This window comes from Falco rusticolus, chromosome 7, assembly GCF_015220075.1.
Source record: "Falco rusticolus isolate bFalRus1 chromosome 7, bFalRus1.pri, whole genome shotgun sequence".
NCBI classification, from domain to species: Eukaryota; Metazoa; Chordata; class Aves; order Falconiformes; family Falconidae; genus Falco; species Falco rusticolus.
The window spans coordinates 6,400,603-6,417,866 of record NC_051193.1 but is presented as its reverse complement, the minus strand read 5'-3'; the positions used below and the strand labels follow the sequence as shown (position 1 = coordinate 6,417,866).

The 17,264-nt window shown below is 54.3% G+C and overlaps 3 protein-coding genes across 5 annotated transcripts; 1 reads left to right on the top strand and 2 right to left on the bottom strand.

Annotated features, from left to right (window-relative positions):
- Nucleotides 1-38: 38 nt before the first annotated feature.
- KBTBD13 (kelch repeat and BTB domain containing 13) lies at nt 39-1,779 on the bottom strand. Its single transcript, XM_037393316.1, has one exon. It carries the CDS (start codon nt 1,597-1,599, stop codon nt 217-219), a length of 1,383 nt encoding a protein of 460 aa, XP_037249213.1. The 5' UTR covers nt 1,600-1,779; the 3' UTR covers nt 39-216.
- A 1,213-nt stretch (nt 1,780-2,992) lies between these two features.
- Nucleotides 2,993-8,382, top strand: RASL12 (RAS like family 12). 3 transcript variants are annotated; one of them, XM_037393584.1, is made up of 6 exons: nt 2,993-3,250; nt 4,172-4,288; nt 4,395-4,451; nt 5,573-5,646; nt 5,740-5,930; nt 6,760-8,382. In XM_037393584.1, exons 2-6 carry the CDS (start codon nt 4,180-4,182, stop codon nt 7,142-7,144), a joined length of 816 nt encoding a protein of 271 aa, XP_037249481.1. In that variant the 5' UTR covers nt 2,993-3,250; nt 4,172-4,179; the 3' UTR covers nt 7,145-8,382. The 3 variants fall into 3 exon arrangements, with proteins under 3 accessions (XP_037249481.1, XP_037249478.1, XP_037249480.1); XM_037393581.1 differs by having other exon boundaries at nt 2,993-3,856; XM_037393583.1 differs by lacking the exon at nt 2,993-3,250 and having other exon boundaries at nt 3,756-4,288.
- SLC51B (solute carrier family 51 subunit beta) lies at nt 8,129-16,454 on the bottom strand. Its single transcript, XM_037393586.1, has 7 exons — nt 16,255-16,454; nt 15,134-15,199; nt 12,557-12,657; nt 11,033-11,407; nt 10,587-10,730; nt 9,634-9,724; nt 8,129-8,803 (listed from the first exon to the last, which is right to left on the bottom strand). Exons 3-7 carry the CDS (start codon nt 12,594-12,596, stop codon nt 8,587-8,589), a joined length of 867 nt encoding a protein of 288 aa, XP_037249483.1. The 5' UTR covers nt 12,597-12,657; nt 15,134-15,199; nt 16,255-16,454; the 3' UTR covers nt 8,129-8,586.
- Between the last annotated feature and the right edge of the window lie 810 nt (nt 16,455-17,264).

Below are 17,264 nucleotides of genomic sequence, written 5' to 3'. Positions count from 1 at the left end.
TTCTGCACACAGCCTGCAGTGCAGGCACAGGCAGGCAGCAGCTGCCTCCAGCCCCTTTCCCTCTGGCAGCATCTAGTGCCGCCTCCAAGGTCCAACATCATGTATCCCTGGACCTGAGCACGGCTCTGTGGAGGAGGAGAGTTGCCCGGGGGAGCAGCAGGTGCAGAGATGAGGCCACATGCACGGAGAGCATCCTGATGTGGGATGGAGGGCCACCTACATCGCGATGTCGTGATTGCGTCTCGGCAGCCGCAGGAGGAAGGTCTGCAGGGAGCCGCTGCGTGGGAAACCTGCCCGCTCCTTCTTGAACCTCCAGGTCTCCTCTTCCACAGAGTAGAGGAGCGTCAGCATCTTGTTGACAGTGTAGACGGTGTCTCCTCTGATGACGGCAGTGAAAAGGGCTCCTTTGCTGTTCAGGAACTGCCCGGGCAGCGCGGTCCACTGCCGTGATGTCAGGTTGAAGCAATCGATGACGCAACGCAAGAAGTCATCCGAGGGGCCATTGCGCATGATGTAGAGGTTGTCGCGGTGGGCCACCATGCAGTGCCCGTAGCTCTGGTGCCGCTTGAGCTCAGTGACGGGAAGCCACGTGTCTTGCTGGGTCTCATACTCATAGATGACAGTGGTATCCAGCGGCTTCCACAAGCAAACGAAGATCTGGCCCATGGCTTGGGCACAGGGTGCTGCCGCGCTCGGCTGTGGCAGGTCAGAGACGAATGTCCAGGTGCCGGAGGCCACGTCATACCGCTCCACGGACTTCAGTGAGATCTTCTCGTACTCCCCGCCAATAGCATAGAGGTAGCCCTCGTGGCCCACCAGCCTGACATCGTAGCGCAGCTGGTGAGGGCTGGGGAACTCGCTCCAGGTGTTGGTGTCGGCGTCGTAGCAGAAGCTGCTCTCCACCACCTGCTTGCTGGCCCCATAGACGCCACCCACGATGTAGATCTTATTATCCATGGTCGTCATGCCGGCTAGGAATGTGCTGGCACTCAGCGGAAGGCAGGAGAGCGTCCTCCATGTGTTGGTCTCCTCGTCCAGGTAGCAGATGGTCCTGGAGAGGTCCTCCAAGAACTCAAAGGTGGGTGTGTGGGCTCCTACTGCCACAAAGGTGCTGGGTAGGAGGGCTTCCACGTAGGCCAGCAGGTCAGTGGAGAGGCAGTCCAGGTACTCCTCCAGCTCAGCGTAGCTGTCCCTGATGTAGAGCGCGGCGCAGTGGAAGAGGTCCAGGAGGCCAAATATGGCGGCGGCTTGGTACAGCAGGATGCAGTTGTCGGAGTTGATGGAGTGGATCAAGTACTTGGCCAAGAGCTTCACCTGCAGGAAGGCAGCACACTCGACTGCCTGGAAGGTCTCCTCACTGCTGAGGATGGGCCTCTCACCCGCCAGCACCCGCAGCATGGCGAGGAACCCAGCCGCGCTCAGCTCCCCCAGCCCGATCTCCTCCTGCGTGCTCTCCCTCATGCCTGAGCGGAAGAGGGCACGGAAGTACTCGCTGCTCTCCACCAGCAAGGTCTTCTCCACCCAGAACGACTGCTCCTCCACCCGGATACGCACCCGCTCCGGGGGCCCTGCCGGGGAGCCTTCCTCCTCTGGGGTCATCCTCGCCCAGGGGCTCAGCGATGCTCCTCTGTGCCGTGCCCTGGCGCAGCCCCCTCCTGCCTCCTCCACGCTTCGATGCCGTTGCTGCGCTGCCCGGTGGCCGCCACGCCACTGCCTTGGAATATAAATACCTTCGGCTAAAGATAGCCGAGCTCGTGACAGGGGCCTTTCAAAGGCATCCGCCGCGCTCGGCTGCCCACGCGAAACACAGGCAGGGCTCTGGCGTCACCACCCGGCACAGGTCATGGTGGAGGTGCCTGGATCTATCACGACTCACCCCATGGAGGATGCCCAGCCACCCTAGGGGGAGACGGGTTTTGCTCTCCCTGCTCTCAGACATCCTTCTTGCCATGCCCTAAAGGGACAGTCCCCACCCCAGGAAGGGCAACACGTTTCCAAGGCTGGGAAGAGCATGTTGACACTTCCCCCCCCCCCCCCCCCCCTTAAAAAGTGAGTTTTATGGTCACAGGGAGGTAACTGACATCAGCAAATCTCGGTGCCATCTGGTACAGCCGTGGGAAAGGGGCTTTGCTGGCCCCTGACCACAGGCAAGGAGAGATCTTTTAGGGGCTGTTCCTTTGCGACCCTCCCCAGGGAACCATCGAGCAACCCAGGCAACATCCGTCCTGGGCACAAGGAGCCATAAACCAGCCTGTCCTTCATCTGGGGATCTCGTGGTGAGGAAAGCAAAGTGCAGCGACCCCTTCTCACCAAAGAAGTCCCCTCTGGCCACAGAGCTCGCCCCACACCCTGTAACGCCTGGCTTCAGGCAGAAACGAGTCCCCTGTGACTCATGTAGAGGTTGATGGTGAAGTGTTACTTGGGGCACACCACTTGTTGGTGTGCTATTCACAGCTTTTTCTGGCAAGAAATCCCATTTTGCCTCTGCCGCAGGGATGCCAAGGAGGGCCAGCAACAGGGACTTACCCGGGGGGCTGCTCCCTGAGTCTCCCTGTTGCCACCTGCAGCTGGTGTTTAGTTTTGATGCAGAATTTCACCCGAGCAGCCCACCCTGTTGAAGTTATATTTTTTCCTCCCTCCGTAGCTTCTCATCCCAGCAGCTGGGAGTTCCCAGGGCACTGGATGACAGCAGAGCCATTGCTCCGGGATTGTGGCTCCAGTGGGTTCCCCACAAAATCCATTTAGGGGAGAAGGTGAGAGCTTTGCGCTTGTGTCACTGTATTGATCTTTACGGGTACCTCACTTAAAATACCCCATTTAGCTCCGATTGCTTTTAAGCATCCTTGACCTGTGTCCAAAGGGGGTCTGGGGGCCAGGGATCCTGTCAGAGGGGCTCTGCTTCCCACGGGGGAGTGATCCCCATCCTTCCCACCCCTGGGGCTTGCAGGGACTTACACACTCCCAGACTATTTTGGGAGGGTTTAAAAATATCCTGCCTGCATTAACGGGCAATAATCCCAATGGCGCAGCAGCCCTGCCTGGCCACGGAGCAGCCTTCACCCCCCAGCCCCGGCTATGGGCCCCCATAGAAACTCCTCAGGGCCAGCCCAGGGGCCGTATCCTGCTGTCCTGGGTGCTGAGCCCCATCCCAAATGGCTGTGATTGCTATGACAACGCTGACTTCAGCCTCCGCCACCTACTCGAGCTGGGAGCCCGCTGGGTGCCAGCTGATGGCTTGGTGCGGGCAGCGGTGAGTACTCCCCGGGCTCCCCTTTCCCCCTCGGGATTGTGCCTTTGGGGAGGAAAAAGGTTGTGGGTTTTTTTCACCCTGCAGAGCCTCTGCCAGCAGCAGAAGGTGTCTGTGCTTAAATGCGCCCGAGGGAGCCGGGCAAGCAGCGGGCAGGGTGGCTGTGCAGGCAGCATCGTTCCTGGGCACCGCTCCTGCCTGCGGGAGGTAGAATGAGTGCGGCGGCCTCAGCCAGGGCAGCAGGAGCAGGCTTTTGCTTGCTGGGGACGTGGCAAGGGGCTAGGGACACGATGAGGTGGCCACAAAAGCGGAGGCGTGGTGTGTTTTGGGGCTGGGGGTCCGTGCCCCAAGCCCCAGGAGCTCGGGGGGCTGGCGTGGGCCGTGGCGGGGGGACCACCCTTGGGGTGGCGGGGGCAGCGTGGCCAGCCCTGCGCGGCAGCTTTCCTTACAAGGAGTTTGGCTGGGGCCCGAGCAGCCCTTGCCGCTCGCCTCCGCCTGCCTCATTCAGCGGCCGCCCCAGCAGCGCAGGGGCTGCTGCTCCCCCGGCCCCGGCCGCGGCCCCTGCGCACCCCGGCGAGCGCGGCAGCTTCTCCGTCAGCGGGTGCCAAGGTGGGAGGCTGCATTTCTCATCTCTCTGGGCTGCCAAGGGTGGGCAGGGGGCTGGGGTGCGTGTGCGTGTGCGTGTGTGTGTCCCTGCCTTTGCTTGAGCGGGGTGCTGGCTGCCGGCGTGGGATGGTGATGCTGGCTGCCCTGGCTCCAGGACGCACATGGAGGAGAACGGATCCCCCCCCCCCCCCAGTGGTGCTGAGTCTCCCCTTCCCCTGGGCTGGGGCAGCCCACGAGCCAGGCGGTGAGGGGCGGTGAGGAGGTCCCCATCCGGCATGGCAGTGGGTGCCCCACGTCCCCCCCGGCTCTCTCCCGCAGGTCGGAGGATGTCGTCGATGTTTGGCAAACCCCGAGCCGGTGGTGAGCGGCTGCCCCAGAGCCCCCTCGCCGAGTGTAATGTGGCCATCCTGGGGTGCCGAGGGGCTGGCAAGTCAGGTGAGACGGGTGCCCTGCCGCCACGGGGATGGCCGGGCACTGGGGGGTGCTGGGTGCCGGTGCTGGGGGGGACACCCGCCTCACCCGCTTCTTTCACCTCCTGCAGCTCTGACCGTGAAGTTTCTAACCAAGAGGTTCATAAGCGAATATGACCCGAACTTAGGTAAGTCGCTTTCTCCAAAACTGGTGTTTGCCCCCAGTTGTCCCCCACAAGCTCCCATGGAGCACCCCTGCTCCCACATTTCCCACGAATATGGCATTTAAGGGGGAAAAAAAACCAACCCAAAATTACATGAAAAACAAGGGAAGGGCTGGATTCAACCCAAACCCGCCTGTAAAAACAGAGGTGAAAACAGTGCTCTCTCTGTGGGCATGTCCCACGGGGCGGCATCGGCTCCTCACATCACCACAAAGAAACTAAAAGTTGAATTACTGGGGGTCCTTGGGCAGCATCTCATGCCTCCTACTCACTCCTGGGGGCATCAGGCAGGGGAGGGGCTGGGGCAGCGAGCGGGGGCCGCAGGGCAGGCAGCACTGGGGGCTGTGCTTTGCAGCAAGCAGTTCTGGGCATTTATTTTTTCCACTCGTTTAAGTAATTAATAACTATTTTCCTAGGCCTGACTCCAGTGTGCAGGGAAGAGCCATGAATGATTTATCAGGGACATTAGGGAGATATGGACCTTGTCCAGGAACTGACTCCAGCCTCTAATAACTCACTGACTCTTAAGAAAGAAGGATAAATCCTTTCCTCCTCAGATCTTTTTTGGGAATGTGGTTTTATCTTCCCATGTCAAAACCTTTCCGAAACGCATCTGTTAGGACCCGGGTGGGAGACGGCATCTTTCTCCCAGGGGAATGGCTCGGCGGCTCTCCCTGCCTGCCTCCTGCCAAAAGAAAGGGGTGCTGCTTTTGCCTGATTTATTGGGAAGCACCCCTGGTTCATCGCTTTATCTCGCTGGGCCGTGGCATGTAGATAAGGGCTGAGCCCTGGGCGCAGTGGCGGCCACGTCGGGCTCCTTCCCTCCCTCCTTGTCCCGCGGGAGCCCACACTTGCGGCATGCGCGGGGAAATGACTGCGCCTAGCTGGGCTTACCCAGCAGCGGCACTGCCAGTCCCCCAAAATAGCATTGTTGGAGGAAGGAGCGAGGTGGAGGCATTGGTGGAAGATGCTCCTCACCAGGGGCTGAGATTTTTCCATGGTGTCCCAAGCAACCAGGGCTTTGCTTGGCTTTGGCGTAGGTGGGACGCCCCAGCCCTTCCTCACAACCACTCTTCTCCTTGCAGAGGACACCTACGCCTCAGAGGAGCTGGTGGACCAGCAGCCCGTGCTGCTGAAGGTGATGGACACTGCCGACCAGGTGAGGCACCGGGGCACAGCTGGTGCCAAACACCCGGTGTGACCCGGCTGGACCGCGGCTGGATCACAGCTCAGCTGCTCCTCTCACCCCCAGGACGGCCCGGGGAACTGTGAGCGCTACCTGCGCTGGGCCAGCGCCTTCCTCGTCGTCTACAGCATCGACGATAGGAAGAGCTTTGAGGGCTGCCAGCACTACCTGGAGGTCCTCGCCCTGCACGCGAGGGGCTGCCAGCGCCGCTGCCCTGTGCTCCTGTTGGGCAACAAGCTGGACATGGAGCAGTACAGGTACCAGGCGTGCGGCAAGGCTGTCTTTTCCCGGTGGGGGAGAGCTCACAGACACCTCCCCCCGCATCCCTCTAGCTGGGATGCAAAACCTAAATCTAAATTTTTTTGTGGTTATTTCTGCCCCCATTGGTATTTGCCATGTCCTCCCACATCTCCAAGGTTCCTGCTCTCCTGCCTGGGGGATGATGTGCTTATTTTGAGCCCACTGGTATTTTCAGCGGGATGTTTTTCGGCTGCGTGGTAAGGCAGCGTCACCGTCCCCGGGCAGGGCTTGAGCCTGCTCCAGCTCCTTGCTCCCCTCTGGACGTGCCTGCTCCCTGGAGCCCTTTCTCGCTCCGTCACTGCTGCCAGGACTGGATGTCCTCGGTATGTTTTTCTGGCCTTTTGTGCCACTCTGGGGCCGTGCTGAGTGTTGCTCCCACAGGTCCTTGAGTCACGTGTGTTGCTGAACCCCCCTGTGCTCCCAGCACAGAGGCTTCCCCCTCCCCACGGCCAGGACCTGCCGCCTCTTCTCCCCGCTTCCCAGTGTGCTGCCATCGCATGCAGCCCCCTGAATCCCTGGCACACGTCTCTGGCACGGAGGTTGCATGATCCCCCAGCAACCCGCATAGTCTGTTGCTCCAGGATTTTGGGAAAGGCAAAACTATTTTGGACCCACATCTTCCGCTTGTCGCAGGAGGAGGGATGAGCTGGTGCTGCCGCGGTGCTCCCTGGGAAGCAGGCATGGGATGCAGGGCCTGTTGCCCGCCGCCTGCACCCCTCGCTCCCCTTTTCGGGTGGTTGCAAGCGCCCCAAGGGATGCTGCACCCATCCCCTCCGCTCTCGCCAGGCAGGTGCCCGCAGCCGAAGGGATGTCCCTGGCAAGCAGGTTTGGGTGCCTCTTCTACGAGGTGTCGGCATGCCAGGACTTCGTAGGTGTGCAGCATGTCTTCCACGAAGCCGTGCGGGAGGTGCGGCGCCAGGCAGAGTGGAGCTTGCCTGTCCAGCCACTATTCATCACTGAGGAGCGTCCCTGTCCGTCGGTGGCCACGCCAGTGGTCCTGCCCACCCGCCACAGCCTGGCCAGCTGCACCTTCAACACTCTCTCCACCGTCAACTACAAGGAGATCCCCTCGGTGGCCCAGGCCAAGCTGGTCACTGTCAAGTCCTCACGGGCTCAGAGCAAGAGGAAAGCTCCCACGCTCACCTTGCTGAAAGGCTTCAAGATATTTTAGGACACGTCCCTGCGGGCTGTGGAGGGGGTGGTGAGAGACCCCCATCCTCTTGGTTCTGTAAGGGCTGAGACCATCCATGACAGACTCACGGGCACTGCAGCAGCTGCTGGTGGAGAGCGGCCCCGGTCTCTGTGCCAGGGCAAAGCCTGCGGTGGCAGTTTGGCAAGCAGGCTTGGTGCCGAGAGCCTGAAATTGGCTGTGGCACCACTCTGCCTGCCCCCACCCTGGTTCTCACCCGCCCTGGCCGAGCGCTGCCGTGGTGTTTGCAGCCTGTCCTGCCACTGGCATCGGGGGCGAGCCCAGATTTCTGGGCGGATTTGGGCAGTTCCTGGAGCAGCCAGAGCTGTGGGCACCACCAGGAGGATGAGGGTTGGGTGCCTGGAGCACAGCAATGGGAGCCCAGGAAGGGGGAACTAATCAAGCACGGAGGCACCCATCTCGTTTGTCTCCCAGTTCCCCTGACTGAGCAGTGAGTGAGAGGAATTCTTATCTTTCTTTAATCTGAACAAGAAAGGTGCAGACATTGTTTCAGCCAACTAAAGGCCTCAGGTGTCCTGAAACCAATTTCCATGCATCAAAGTAAGTCGTACCAAAATAGCTGGGTTTTTAATCACCTTTTTACACTATAGCGTTCCTTTTCAAAGGCTTTGTTAGGAAGGAGGCTCCACTGACAAGGACACACTCTGAAAAGCCTTTGTTCAAAAGACTGTTGTATTTCCAAAAAGATCTTTAATTATTTCATGCCTTCTACGTGTGCCCAGGGAAGGGTGTGAAGTGAATCCCAAAGCAGGGCAGGCTCTACCTGTGCCCAAGCCAGCGCCAAGGGCTGTGTGTGTGGTTTCATTTGCTCTATCAGGTTAAATGTTCTACTTCTCCCTGGAGTTGCAGTTACTCTGCAGAGTAAAATATCCACGTGTATATTTGTACATATATATAAATATATATATATATGACCTTACTCATAGAGAGATATTCAATGTGGGATTTCGATCAACCACTTTGGAAAGTATTTTAATAAAGACAATTTCTGCAAAGAACAAAAGTGCCTCCGCTTCAGTGTGGCTGTTTTCTTGATGGGACATGAGGGCGCATTCTCTGGCTGACCGCAGCGTGAGCCTCCCACTTCCCACCTCCCACCCGGCTGGTCTCCCACCTGGTTGCGGCAGAGGCAGGTGGCATCCGAGGGAGGGAGTGAAGCTAGCACAGGAGAGAAGGCTGGAGGTAGCCAGGAGCTGTGGGTAAAGACCAGCCACCCAGGAGCTGAAACGGGGGAGGCACAGGTTTGCCTCGAGTCCAGAGCTACTCCTACTGGTGCAGCTCTGCTGCTTCCTTCTTTTTCTCTCGTTTCGCCAGGCTAAACTGTGTTTTTAAACCTCCATCACTATGAATAGAGACATCCTGATATGTTCCTTAGGGCCTAAATGGTTTGACTTCAGCTGCTGTTATACGGCATCCTCAGACCTCTCTGTGTACAGAGACGTGACGGTCCCGTCCTTCCACTGGACCATCACTTCTCCTGATCTCTGCTCCTGAGGCACTGGCTCCTGCTTTTGCAGCTCGGCGGGGCTGTATTCCTGCACAGGCATCAGGGCTTGCTTGGCCTCCAGCTCCGCCTGCTGCGCAGTTTGCACTGCTTCTCTATACATTCTCTTCCTTTTTCTGCAGGGAAGGCATGGAAAGGAAATGCAGCATGAAGCAGCAAGCCCGGCCCACCCCTGGGGGCAAGTTCCTACCCCTGGCGATGGTTACATCCACCTCCTCACACCTTGGCCCTGGGAACACGTGAGCTGCTTACGTGCAAACCCTGCCAGCTGCACTGTCGTGTAAGTGATCTGAAGCGTCTGGGTACACGCAGCTGTGGGGTTTGCCCTCGGAGAACACACAGCGCCCAACGCGAGGCTGGAACACCCAGCAAGCCATTGCTAAAATGACAGCATGGCAGAGACTGATAACCTTAGCTCTTTCTCTCATTTTAAGATGAAAGCTCTGACCCAGATGTAAGTTTTCATGCTGTAGAAAACCGCGAGTTGCTCCTCAGCCGCAGGGTTGTTGTGCAGCAGCACAGCCCAGGGGAATATCGTGGGAAGGCAAACAGGGAAAGGCTGGGGAGTTGTCCTCCAGAGCCCCTGTACTTATTGGAGAGCATCTCACACTGCACATTTAATGTCACTTCCCTCCCAACAGCCCTGTCGGGCTGGGCAGAGCTGTTGCAGATACTCTACTGGTGAGGATCCACGGCCCAGAGAAGTGGCAACACATGGGGACAGCAGGGAGTCAGGCAAGGTTTTACAACGAAGCATTGTTCAAAGGGAGTTTGTCTTTGCTCTTTTCCCCATCACTCAGGGCTTGTCCTGCTCTACATCTCAGCATGCTGCCCTGCCCTGCCAAACCCACGTCTGTCTGCTTGGGCTGGGGGTGGGGGTGGGGGTGGGGTGGGGTGTTCAGCACACCATCACGCACCAAACGACCCCCAAATTTTCCCATCTCACCTGTTTCGCACAATGTTAATGGCCAGAAGGACAAGACCCAAAATCATGGCCACAAAGGAAAGCGCGAGGATGGAGTAATTCCACGTTGATGCTGGGGGAAAGCAAAGAGGCAGCGTTAGCATGCGCAGAGCAGTGTGACCTGCAGAACCCAGCCAGGTGTTTTCTGAGGATGCCCAAGCTCAGAGTGCTGTGGCTGGGCCACAGGATAAGGGCAGAGGCACTGGTATCCAGCTCCACACTCAGAGCAGAGCACCCATGTCACATTTTTTGGGATAACCTCAGGCGACCCTCCCTCCCTGGGCAGGCGACTTGCACAACTGCTTTCTGCTGCTCACAGCCCCCTGCCTTGGGCTCTGTATGGCTCACGCTGACGCCAGCTGCCACGCATGGCTTTTCAACCTTGCCCGAGAGCTGTGAGCGGCTGTGCCCGAGGGTGGGAACAAGGCTGAGAGCTGCAGCATCCCACCATGAGAACTGCTAGAAAAGGTCCCCCTCCCCGTCTCTGCAGCCCTTCTCACTGCTGCCACACCCAGGCAGGTAGACTTTGCCTTTGAACACCAGCTGGGGTGCGCAGCACAGAGGGCAGCCGATGCTCTGTCCTTGATTTTTGTGGCTTTGAAGTTGATCATCGTGGCACTGACCTGCTCATATCAATCTGCTCCCTCCACCCTGCCAAAATCACTGGTCATCCCAGACCTTTGCTCTCTTGGCAGGCTATGCCTGGAAAGAGGCTGAATCCCTCTCTGAGAGGAGATGCTATCTCAGCAAAGCCTCGTGCCTGCCTTCACCTGTGGCCTGCTTCTTCTGGAGGCAAGACTGAGGGTTTATGTATCTGGGGTAAATCACCTCCTTGGGTAATTCCCTCCATCATGTCCATTAGGCAGGAGGGTTAACAGCCAAGGACCGCATACCTCTATTTCAACTCTCAACCCAGGAACATCAACAGGACTTACGGTCTTCTCTGCGGAAGAACCAGAGCAGCTCCTCCAGCTCTTCTTGATCTATACCCAGTGCAAGAGTCACATTCCCTGCTGTGTGGTCATACATGTGTGTGCTGGCAAGGGCTGCAAAGAAGTAGCTGTCTTGCTCTGCCTTGGCTGTGGAGGAAAAGAGCAGAAAGATCAAATGGTCACTCGCTGCAATACTTCAGGCTAGAAATGGCCTTCTCCTCGGCTCCAGGGCTGCCCAGCACATCTCTCCAAGCAGGCAGAATGCAGCCGTGAGGGCACAGCCTTATCTCATGCACTGAGAAGTGGAAAGCATTTCTGCCTCACACTGCAGATGCCGTTATGGTGGGGCACCCAGGGCTGGAAAGACCCCAGGGCACTGACTGTGCCTTTCTGCATTCCCCAGCGGTGTGTGTGCATGTACCACTGGTCCCAGGGTGCGTAGCATTTACCTGGTTTCTCCTCACACACGCTCCTGTCTGCAACATCTTGCCATTGGGCCTTAAGGCCTCTCACATTGTTGAGAGTGACTCCTTTCCTCTTTGCCACCAGGTAGCCCTGGCTGCTGCCCACAGGAGAGAGCAGCGAATTCGAGCAGTCCCAGCTCATGTAGTCTGCGCTGTCGCAGAAACTTGTCTGCACTCTGTCAGCCCCAACCACAGAGAGGCAGCTCTGCGTGCCATGATTCATCAAAGAATCGCCTTGCCAAGACCAGTCCTGGAAATCTGACTCTGGATTACAGTCCTCCAGCAATACATGCCCATTCATCGGGCTGGCTTGTAAACACAGCTTGACGTTAGCGTTTTTCATCAGAAAAGCTTCAGTGCCTGCAAAGAAACGAGCATATGAGATGGTCACCCCCTAAGGATGGGACATATATGCATACCAAGTGTATAGGGCAGATGGGAATGACACTGAGCTCTGGCACTGGGAAATCAACGCAGGGCAAAAGGCATTCAAGAGGCAAACTGCCTGCAGTCCAGCTGCTCTTTGCCAAGGCTGCTGGGCTTGTAGCTTTCCCTAACCCACACCTCTCAGCAAACATGGCTCAAGCACATCCTTTTGGGTGGGTTCTGGGAAGCCCAGTTAGACCATCCTTGCAACTGGTGCTGAGCTCCGGCTGAAGCTGTATCTGTATCTGTTCCCCAGAAAAAGATGGTGAGCTCCTCTCCTAGACTTGAGCTCTGCTAGGTCCCTTGGTGGGCTGGCAGCTGTCAGCTCACAGCGCCACACAGCCTGACCCACGCTTAGCCGCTTCCTGCTGTTCACGGGAGGTGGGAGGCTGCTCTCCTGGTTTGTTCGAAGAGGCAAAGGCTCAGACCCTTTGGTGGGCCTCACTGCTGGCTTCTGCTTTCCCTCTGGGAACAGACATGCTGATGTCCTGCTCCAGCTGGATGAACTAGACACTGTCTCCAATGTCTCTGTTTCTGGGGAACCACAGGGGAAGGTTTTGGGGCTCGGGTATTTCTAGTTTGGTTGTCTAACCTTAAAGCGTCAGCTGAAACATCCCTGTGCACAGCATTGGTGTGGAGAGGCCCAACAGACATTGATATTGGGTTTAAAAAAACCCAAATCCCCATAAGTCAGGTGTCTTCCTTGGTGTCAAAAAGATGGCAACAGTGCTGGAAGCACAGTCTTAGGGTGAAACTTTCCCCATGGTTGAGAGTGCTATATACTGAGGAAAATGGGTCCCAGGAGAGGAAGAAACCATATTCCCAAAAAGTTTAGGTCTTGAATGCGTGTCTTTGCCATAATGCTATCTGTATGTGTTTTCCCTCAGCCAGTGAGGTGTTCATAAGGTCATACAACAATGATGGAAACTCTTGCACATCTAGCTCCCATGAACCTGCCTTGCAGACAATGTCTTGCTGTATCCCCTGCTGAGCCTGGTGTGGGTCAGAGCCTGTGAAGAGGCACAGACTCAGCATGTGTGACCTGCTTCACCAACACCATTATCCTCTAAGCCAAGACTCTACCTTGCAGCAGCAAAAATGAGATTATCCAGAAGAACTTCATATTTGTATGTGCAGCTGGGATGGATCACGTCTTCACCAGTATTTCTTCAGTGCACAAGTGCCTGGAAAAGAGAGATGAGAGGTAAGGGATAACCTCAAAGCATCCTTTGCTAGCACAGTGCCACTGGTTTTATCACTAGGAGCACTGAAAGTTACACGAGTTATTACTGAGAGGGACTGGAGACAGCAGGCCAGCACGTTTCTGCTCTGGTGTCTACAGCAGCTGAATGGAGGCAAAACCACAAGTGGAAGCGATGATCTTTTAAACAACTCAATTCCCTTCTCTGCTCCAGCTTTGTACTCAGAGAGGGGACCTGATGTACCGCTGCAGCTGTGGCATCTGTTTTCTTCTGTGAACATGAGTCTGAGCTGCCAGGACAGGGTGCAGACATCCTGGGAGCCACTGAGGTGACAGCAGAGTGGGTCTGGCACAGGGTCTGCTGCCTGGGGCTGGAAGCCTTGCCTAGGTGACCCCGTGCAGATGTGAGCCTAGCTGCTGCAAGCCAGCCTCTCCCCAACTAACCTTGCTGCTTCCCTCCTTGCTCCCCCACCACAGTCCTTAAGGAATACATACTCTGTGACTACCTGCTACCAATCCTTGTATGGCAGAATAAGGGTGTGGAGATGATGAAGGGCTCAGCCCAAACAGGAGGAAAAGCCAGCTTGTCGTTGAGGCAAAGGTATCTCCCATCCCTCAGGGAAGCAGAAAGCTCCTCCTTGAGCTTTAGTCTCTTATTTGTCAGTGGCATCAATCTGGCTTTTATGGCTGTTTGTCCAATTCAGTTCTTCAGCCTCCTTTGGAGGGACCTGACCTAAGCAGAAGGTTCCCATCTGTCCACTGTGAGTTACTTTGAGATGGTTAGGTGGCTCTCCCCAGCCCACTGCTCTGCCTCTGCTCACCGGCCTCACCTGAATCGTCACCCACTCGCAGGTGAATGACACAACATTTGTGTCCCTCAGACATGCTGGCCCCACAGGTCATTACTTATTATGTGAGGACTTAAGACTTTTATGACTGATACTCTCAACTTTTACCTGCCTTGGTAGCATCGCCTGACACTGTCTGAAACTGTTTGCTGGAAATCACTCACAAGCACGTTCCAACATGCCGGTTGTGTCAACAATGCTGCTGCTGACTCCTCTGGGAAGCACTTGTCCTACTGGTTATAGACCTAATGATTGCTACTATTTCCGCTTCCCCCCCCCCGCCCCTTCTCAATGTCTTCATAATTCAAAGTTCACATTTTATAGCCAACTAGGCATTCAGGCTTGCTCCCTGCTGCCAGAAAACCACTTGTTAGCAGTTCTTTGAGGATGAGACTCTCAAATACATGATCCACTTTGGCTCTGTACTTCAGAAAATATGGCTAAAGCTACTCCCTGCAGTTGGGTATGCCAATTACCTTACCGACCAGGTAACCTTTAGCTTATTCACATGGATCACTCCTCAGAAAGGAGGAAATAAAGTCTTGGTGCCGATGAAATCAAGTTATAAGTCTGCTACACCCTAATAAGAAGTGAATGTGTTAAATCTTGCTGTGCAAGGCTTCTGTCTAATCATTTGCTCAAACAGGAATATTTGACATGCATGTTGCTGATTTTCTCCTAAGGTGTTTCATAACTTGTGGGCCACCTCCTGGTGTCCACACCAAAGCTGCCATGCACAGCAGGGGTGCTAGAAAGCTGCTAGAAGTACTTCACTACTTTATAAAGCAGTGACCACCAAATCTCCCCCAGATGCAGGAAGCTGGATCTTCTCAGGTAAAATACAGTAGCAGAGTGGATATTTACCATGCATTAACAGGAAATTTAGGTAAAAGAGTTTAAGGGAAACTCCCGTTATTTTAAAGATCTTCTACATCTACATCAAACTGGTTTGGAAGTTTCATTCATCAAAGCTACAAAACAGTGTTCTTAGGCCAGTGTATCTACCCCAGTAGAGAGCCTGAGCAGGTCCAGAACACTGCCTGTACCACCAGTTTCCCCAGTAAGGAAACACTGAGTCCCACAGTTGGGCTGAACACGCTCTGGAGAGTTTGGATCTTCCAGCCTAAAAGATTTTTAAAGACATCTCCTCCAGCTTCCCCCACACAGCTGCTCTGCCCCACTGCCCACATCCCAGCATGGGTGAGCGCTGCTCCACCAAACAAGCTGAGAGAGTGTGGGTGATGTCTTCTCTGTTGCTCTCCCAGCCACACATCTCAGCAGTCACTCTGGCTGCTGTTGGATGGGGGTGAGCCCTTAGATCCAGGCCTTTGACAACTCTTAGACTTTGGTCTCCTACCCTCTGAAGACACCTAAGACCCTTCTGAGGTTGCTTCCCAGCTTGGGTACAACATGGGAAGCTCAAATGAGAGAAAGCTCATGCATTTTATGCTTGTATGGAAAGGAGGCCAGCATCTTCAAAGGAAACATTTTACCAGTGTTATTTTCATCTGAAAAAAATTTTCATTTCTTTCTTTTTGCAAATGGGATATTCATATCAAAAGCTGCACAACTTGTATGCTGCATGTACTTCAGAAACAAAGAGTCACTCACCAGTGCTGTCTCAAATCCTCCTGTTCAAAACCAGGATCTGTGATCGTTGGTGGCATCCAATGAAATCTCAAGAAAATATAGAAAAATGGCAAGTGATTGCTTTTTGCTCGACATATTGATCATGGCACTTAAATGGTAAAATCCTTCCTCACTATGGAAGCCCTTGGAGATCTGAGACCCATCACACACACAAGGCAGAGCTGAGGGATCGGTGCTCCAAGTTGGCATAACCCAGCAAGGGGCCTGTCCTGTGTGGGAGCACACACGTCCCCAGCAGCATGTGGACTCTTTCCAGCCAGGGCACAGCACGTGGTGCTGTGAAACCACCATGTGCCCTGTATGTTGGTTTTTATCAGGTCTAATATTCACAGTTGCTTACTAAGCCAGATGTTGCCCTCACTCTGCAAATGAGAAGTCTTGAGATACTGTATTGATACAAGTAAAGATGGGGAAAAAAGTTTTCTGGGAAGACCATCAAGTACAGCTTCTGTTAAAATGATAATGTCCCTCTGGACTGCCTACTCCATATTCACTACACAATACGGGACGATGCACCTACAACATCCAGTCTTTGTAAAATAGTGTCCTCTTGTCATCCAGACTCTGTCTCTGGTGGTTACCTTAACTGATTGAGTTGAAATGTGTCAGTTATTCCAAATACATTACAGAAGTGGGATGCCCAGTCTTTGAGATTGACAGAAGATACACAATGGCACACCATGAAGATACAAATGGATGGATTGGTTTATACAGGTACATTAAGGACTCAGTTCAATTGAGGAACACAAGAAAAACAATTAATATTTAAAATACTAAAGTACAAAAGCAGTCTGTACTATTTTTTAACCTTTGTAAAGTTAAAAGTTAATGAACAAATCTGAGTTGTATTAAATCTTTTCCTTTGATTGCTTTCCAGACTGTTTACATGCAGGAGTTACCCCAGCCTGCTTCTTACTTGCCATTCACTCTCTCCTTAAACAAATGACATAGCCTTCACTTAAAATTTCCCAGAATTCCAGCTTTCTAACGGAAATAAATAAATAAGCCTTTCTTTACAGATAGCTATAAATTAACCCACCAGCTAGCGCAGCAGGAATGTCCGTTAATCTCCGCTAACTCACCAGAAACATGCAGTTCCCAGCAGAGGAAGCTACATTTCTTCAAGCCCTGCTGTCTGAAGACATCTCCTCCGAGCTCTCGTCAGCCCCTTACTATGGTGACAAAGTTGCCTTTCCTCCTATTTTGGTATGCTATGAGCTGTGATTCATTCTGCTCCTGAGTCATGTGTGAATGCTAGTCCAACAGGTGAAGTTCACTCCAGCCCCTGAAAAAAACACACCTCCTTAGTGGGTCGATTACGGTATGAGGTGAATGACCTTTCTGCAAAGTATGAGCTGTAGGAACGTCCCGCTTATTTGCTCAAGCTATTGGCACAATCAGTATTAACAGAGCACACCAAACAGAATGACAGTAATAAGTTACTCTGGGATTAACATAAACGATAATGTTCACTCTGCCTGGCTCGCTCCTTGTTGCAAAAAGGAAGCATGTACTGATAAAGCAAATATTAGCCCCCCGCCTTTTTTTTTTTAATTGTTATTCTAAGGCTCTGAGAGCACCTCACAAGAGCAATTGACTTTGCAGGCAAAGCACAAAGCACTCATCAGAGATTCTGCCATCCCTTTTTTACAGGTACTGACAACAGCTGGCCAAGTGAATAGACTGCTAAGAGGCTTTGCAGTGTCACAAGACTGATGTGCTGCCTTTTTGTGCCAGCCACATTTGGAAAGAATTCCTCCTCCCTGAACTAGCTGATCCATGGATGGAGCTGCGTACTGCAAAGCAAGTGAGATACTTCTCAGTGATGGGTTTGGAGCACATAGCTAGCACTGCTTAGCTTAGACTTAATTGGAGATGAGCGCAGTAATCTTATGTTCTTTCTGTTGTTGGTGTTTTCCAGCTTGAAATAAAGCATCTTTGGCATTGAAGCCAAGGTGCTTCCAGTGCAATTGATCCTTTGAATCCCATCTCACAGCTGATTCAGAGCTTCCTCTGGCTGCCCCTGTGATATTTCACCCAGCAGACACGCACACTCGCCAAACAGAGATGTTTCACTGTTGAGCGTTAGCCT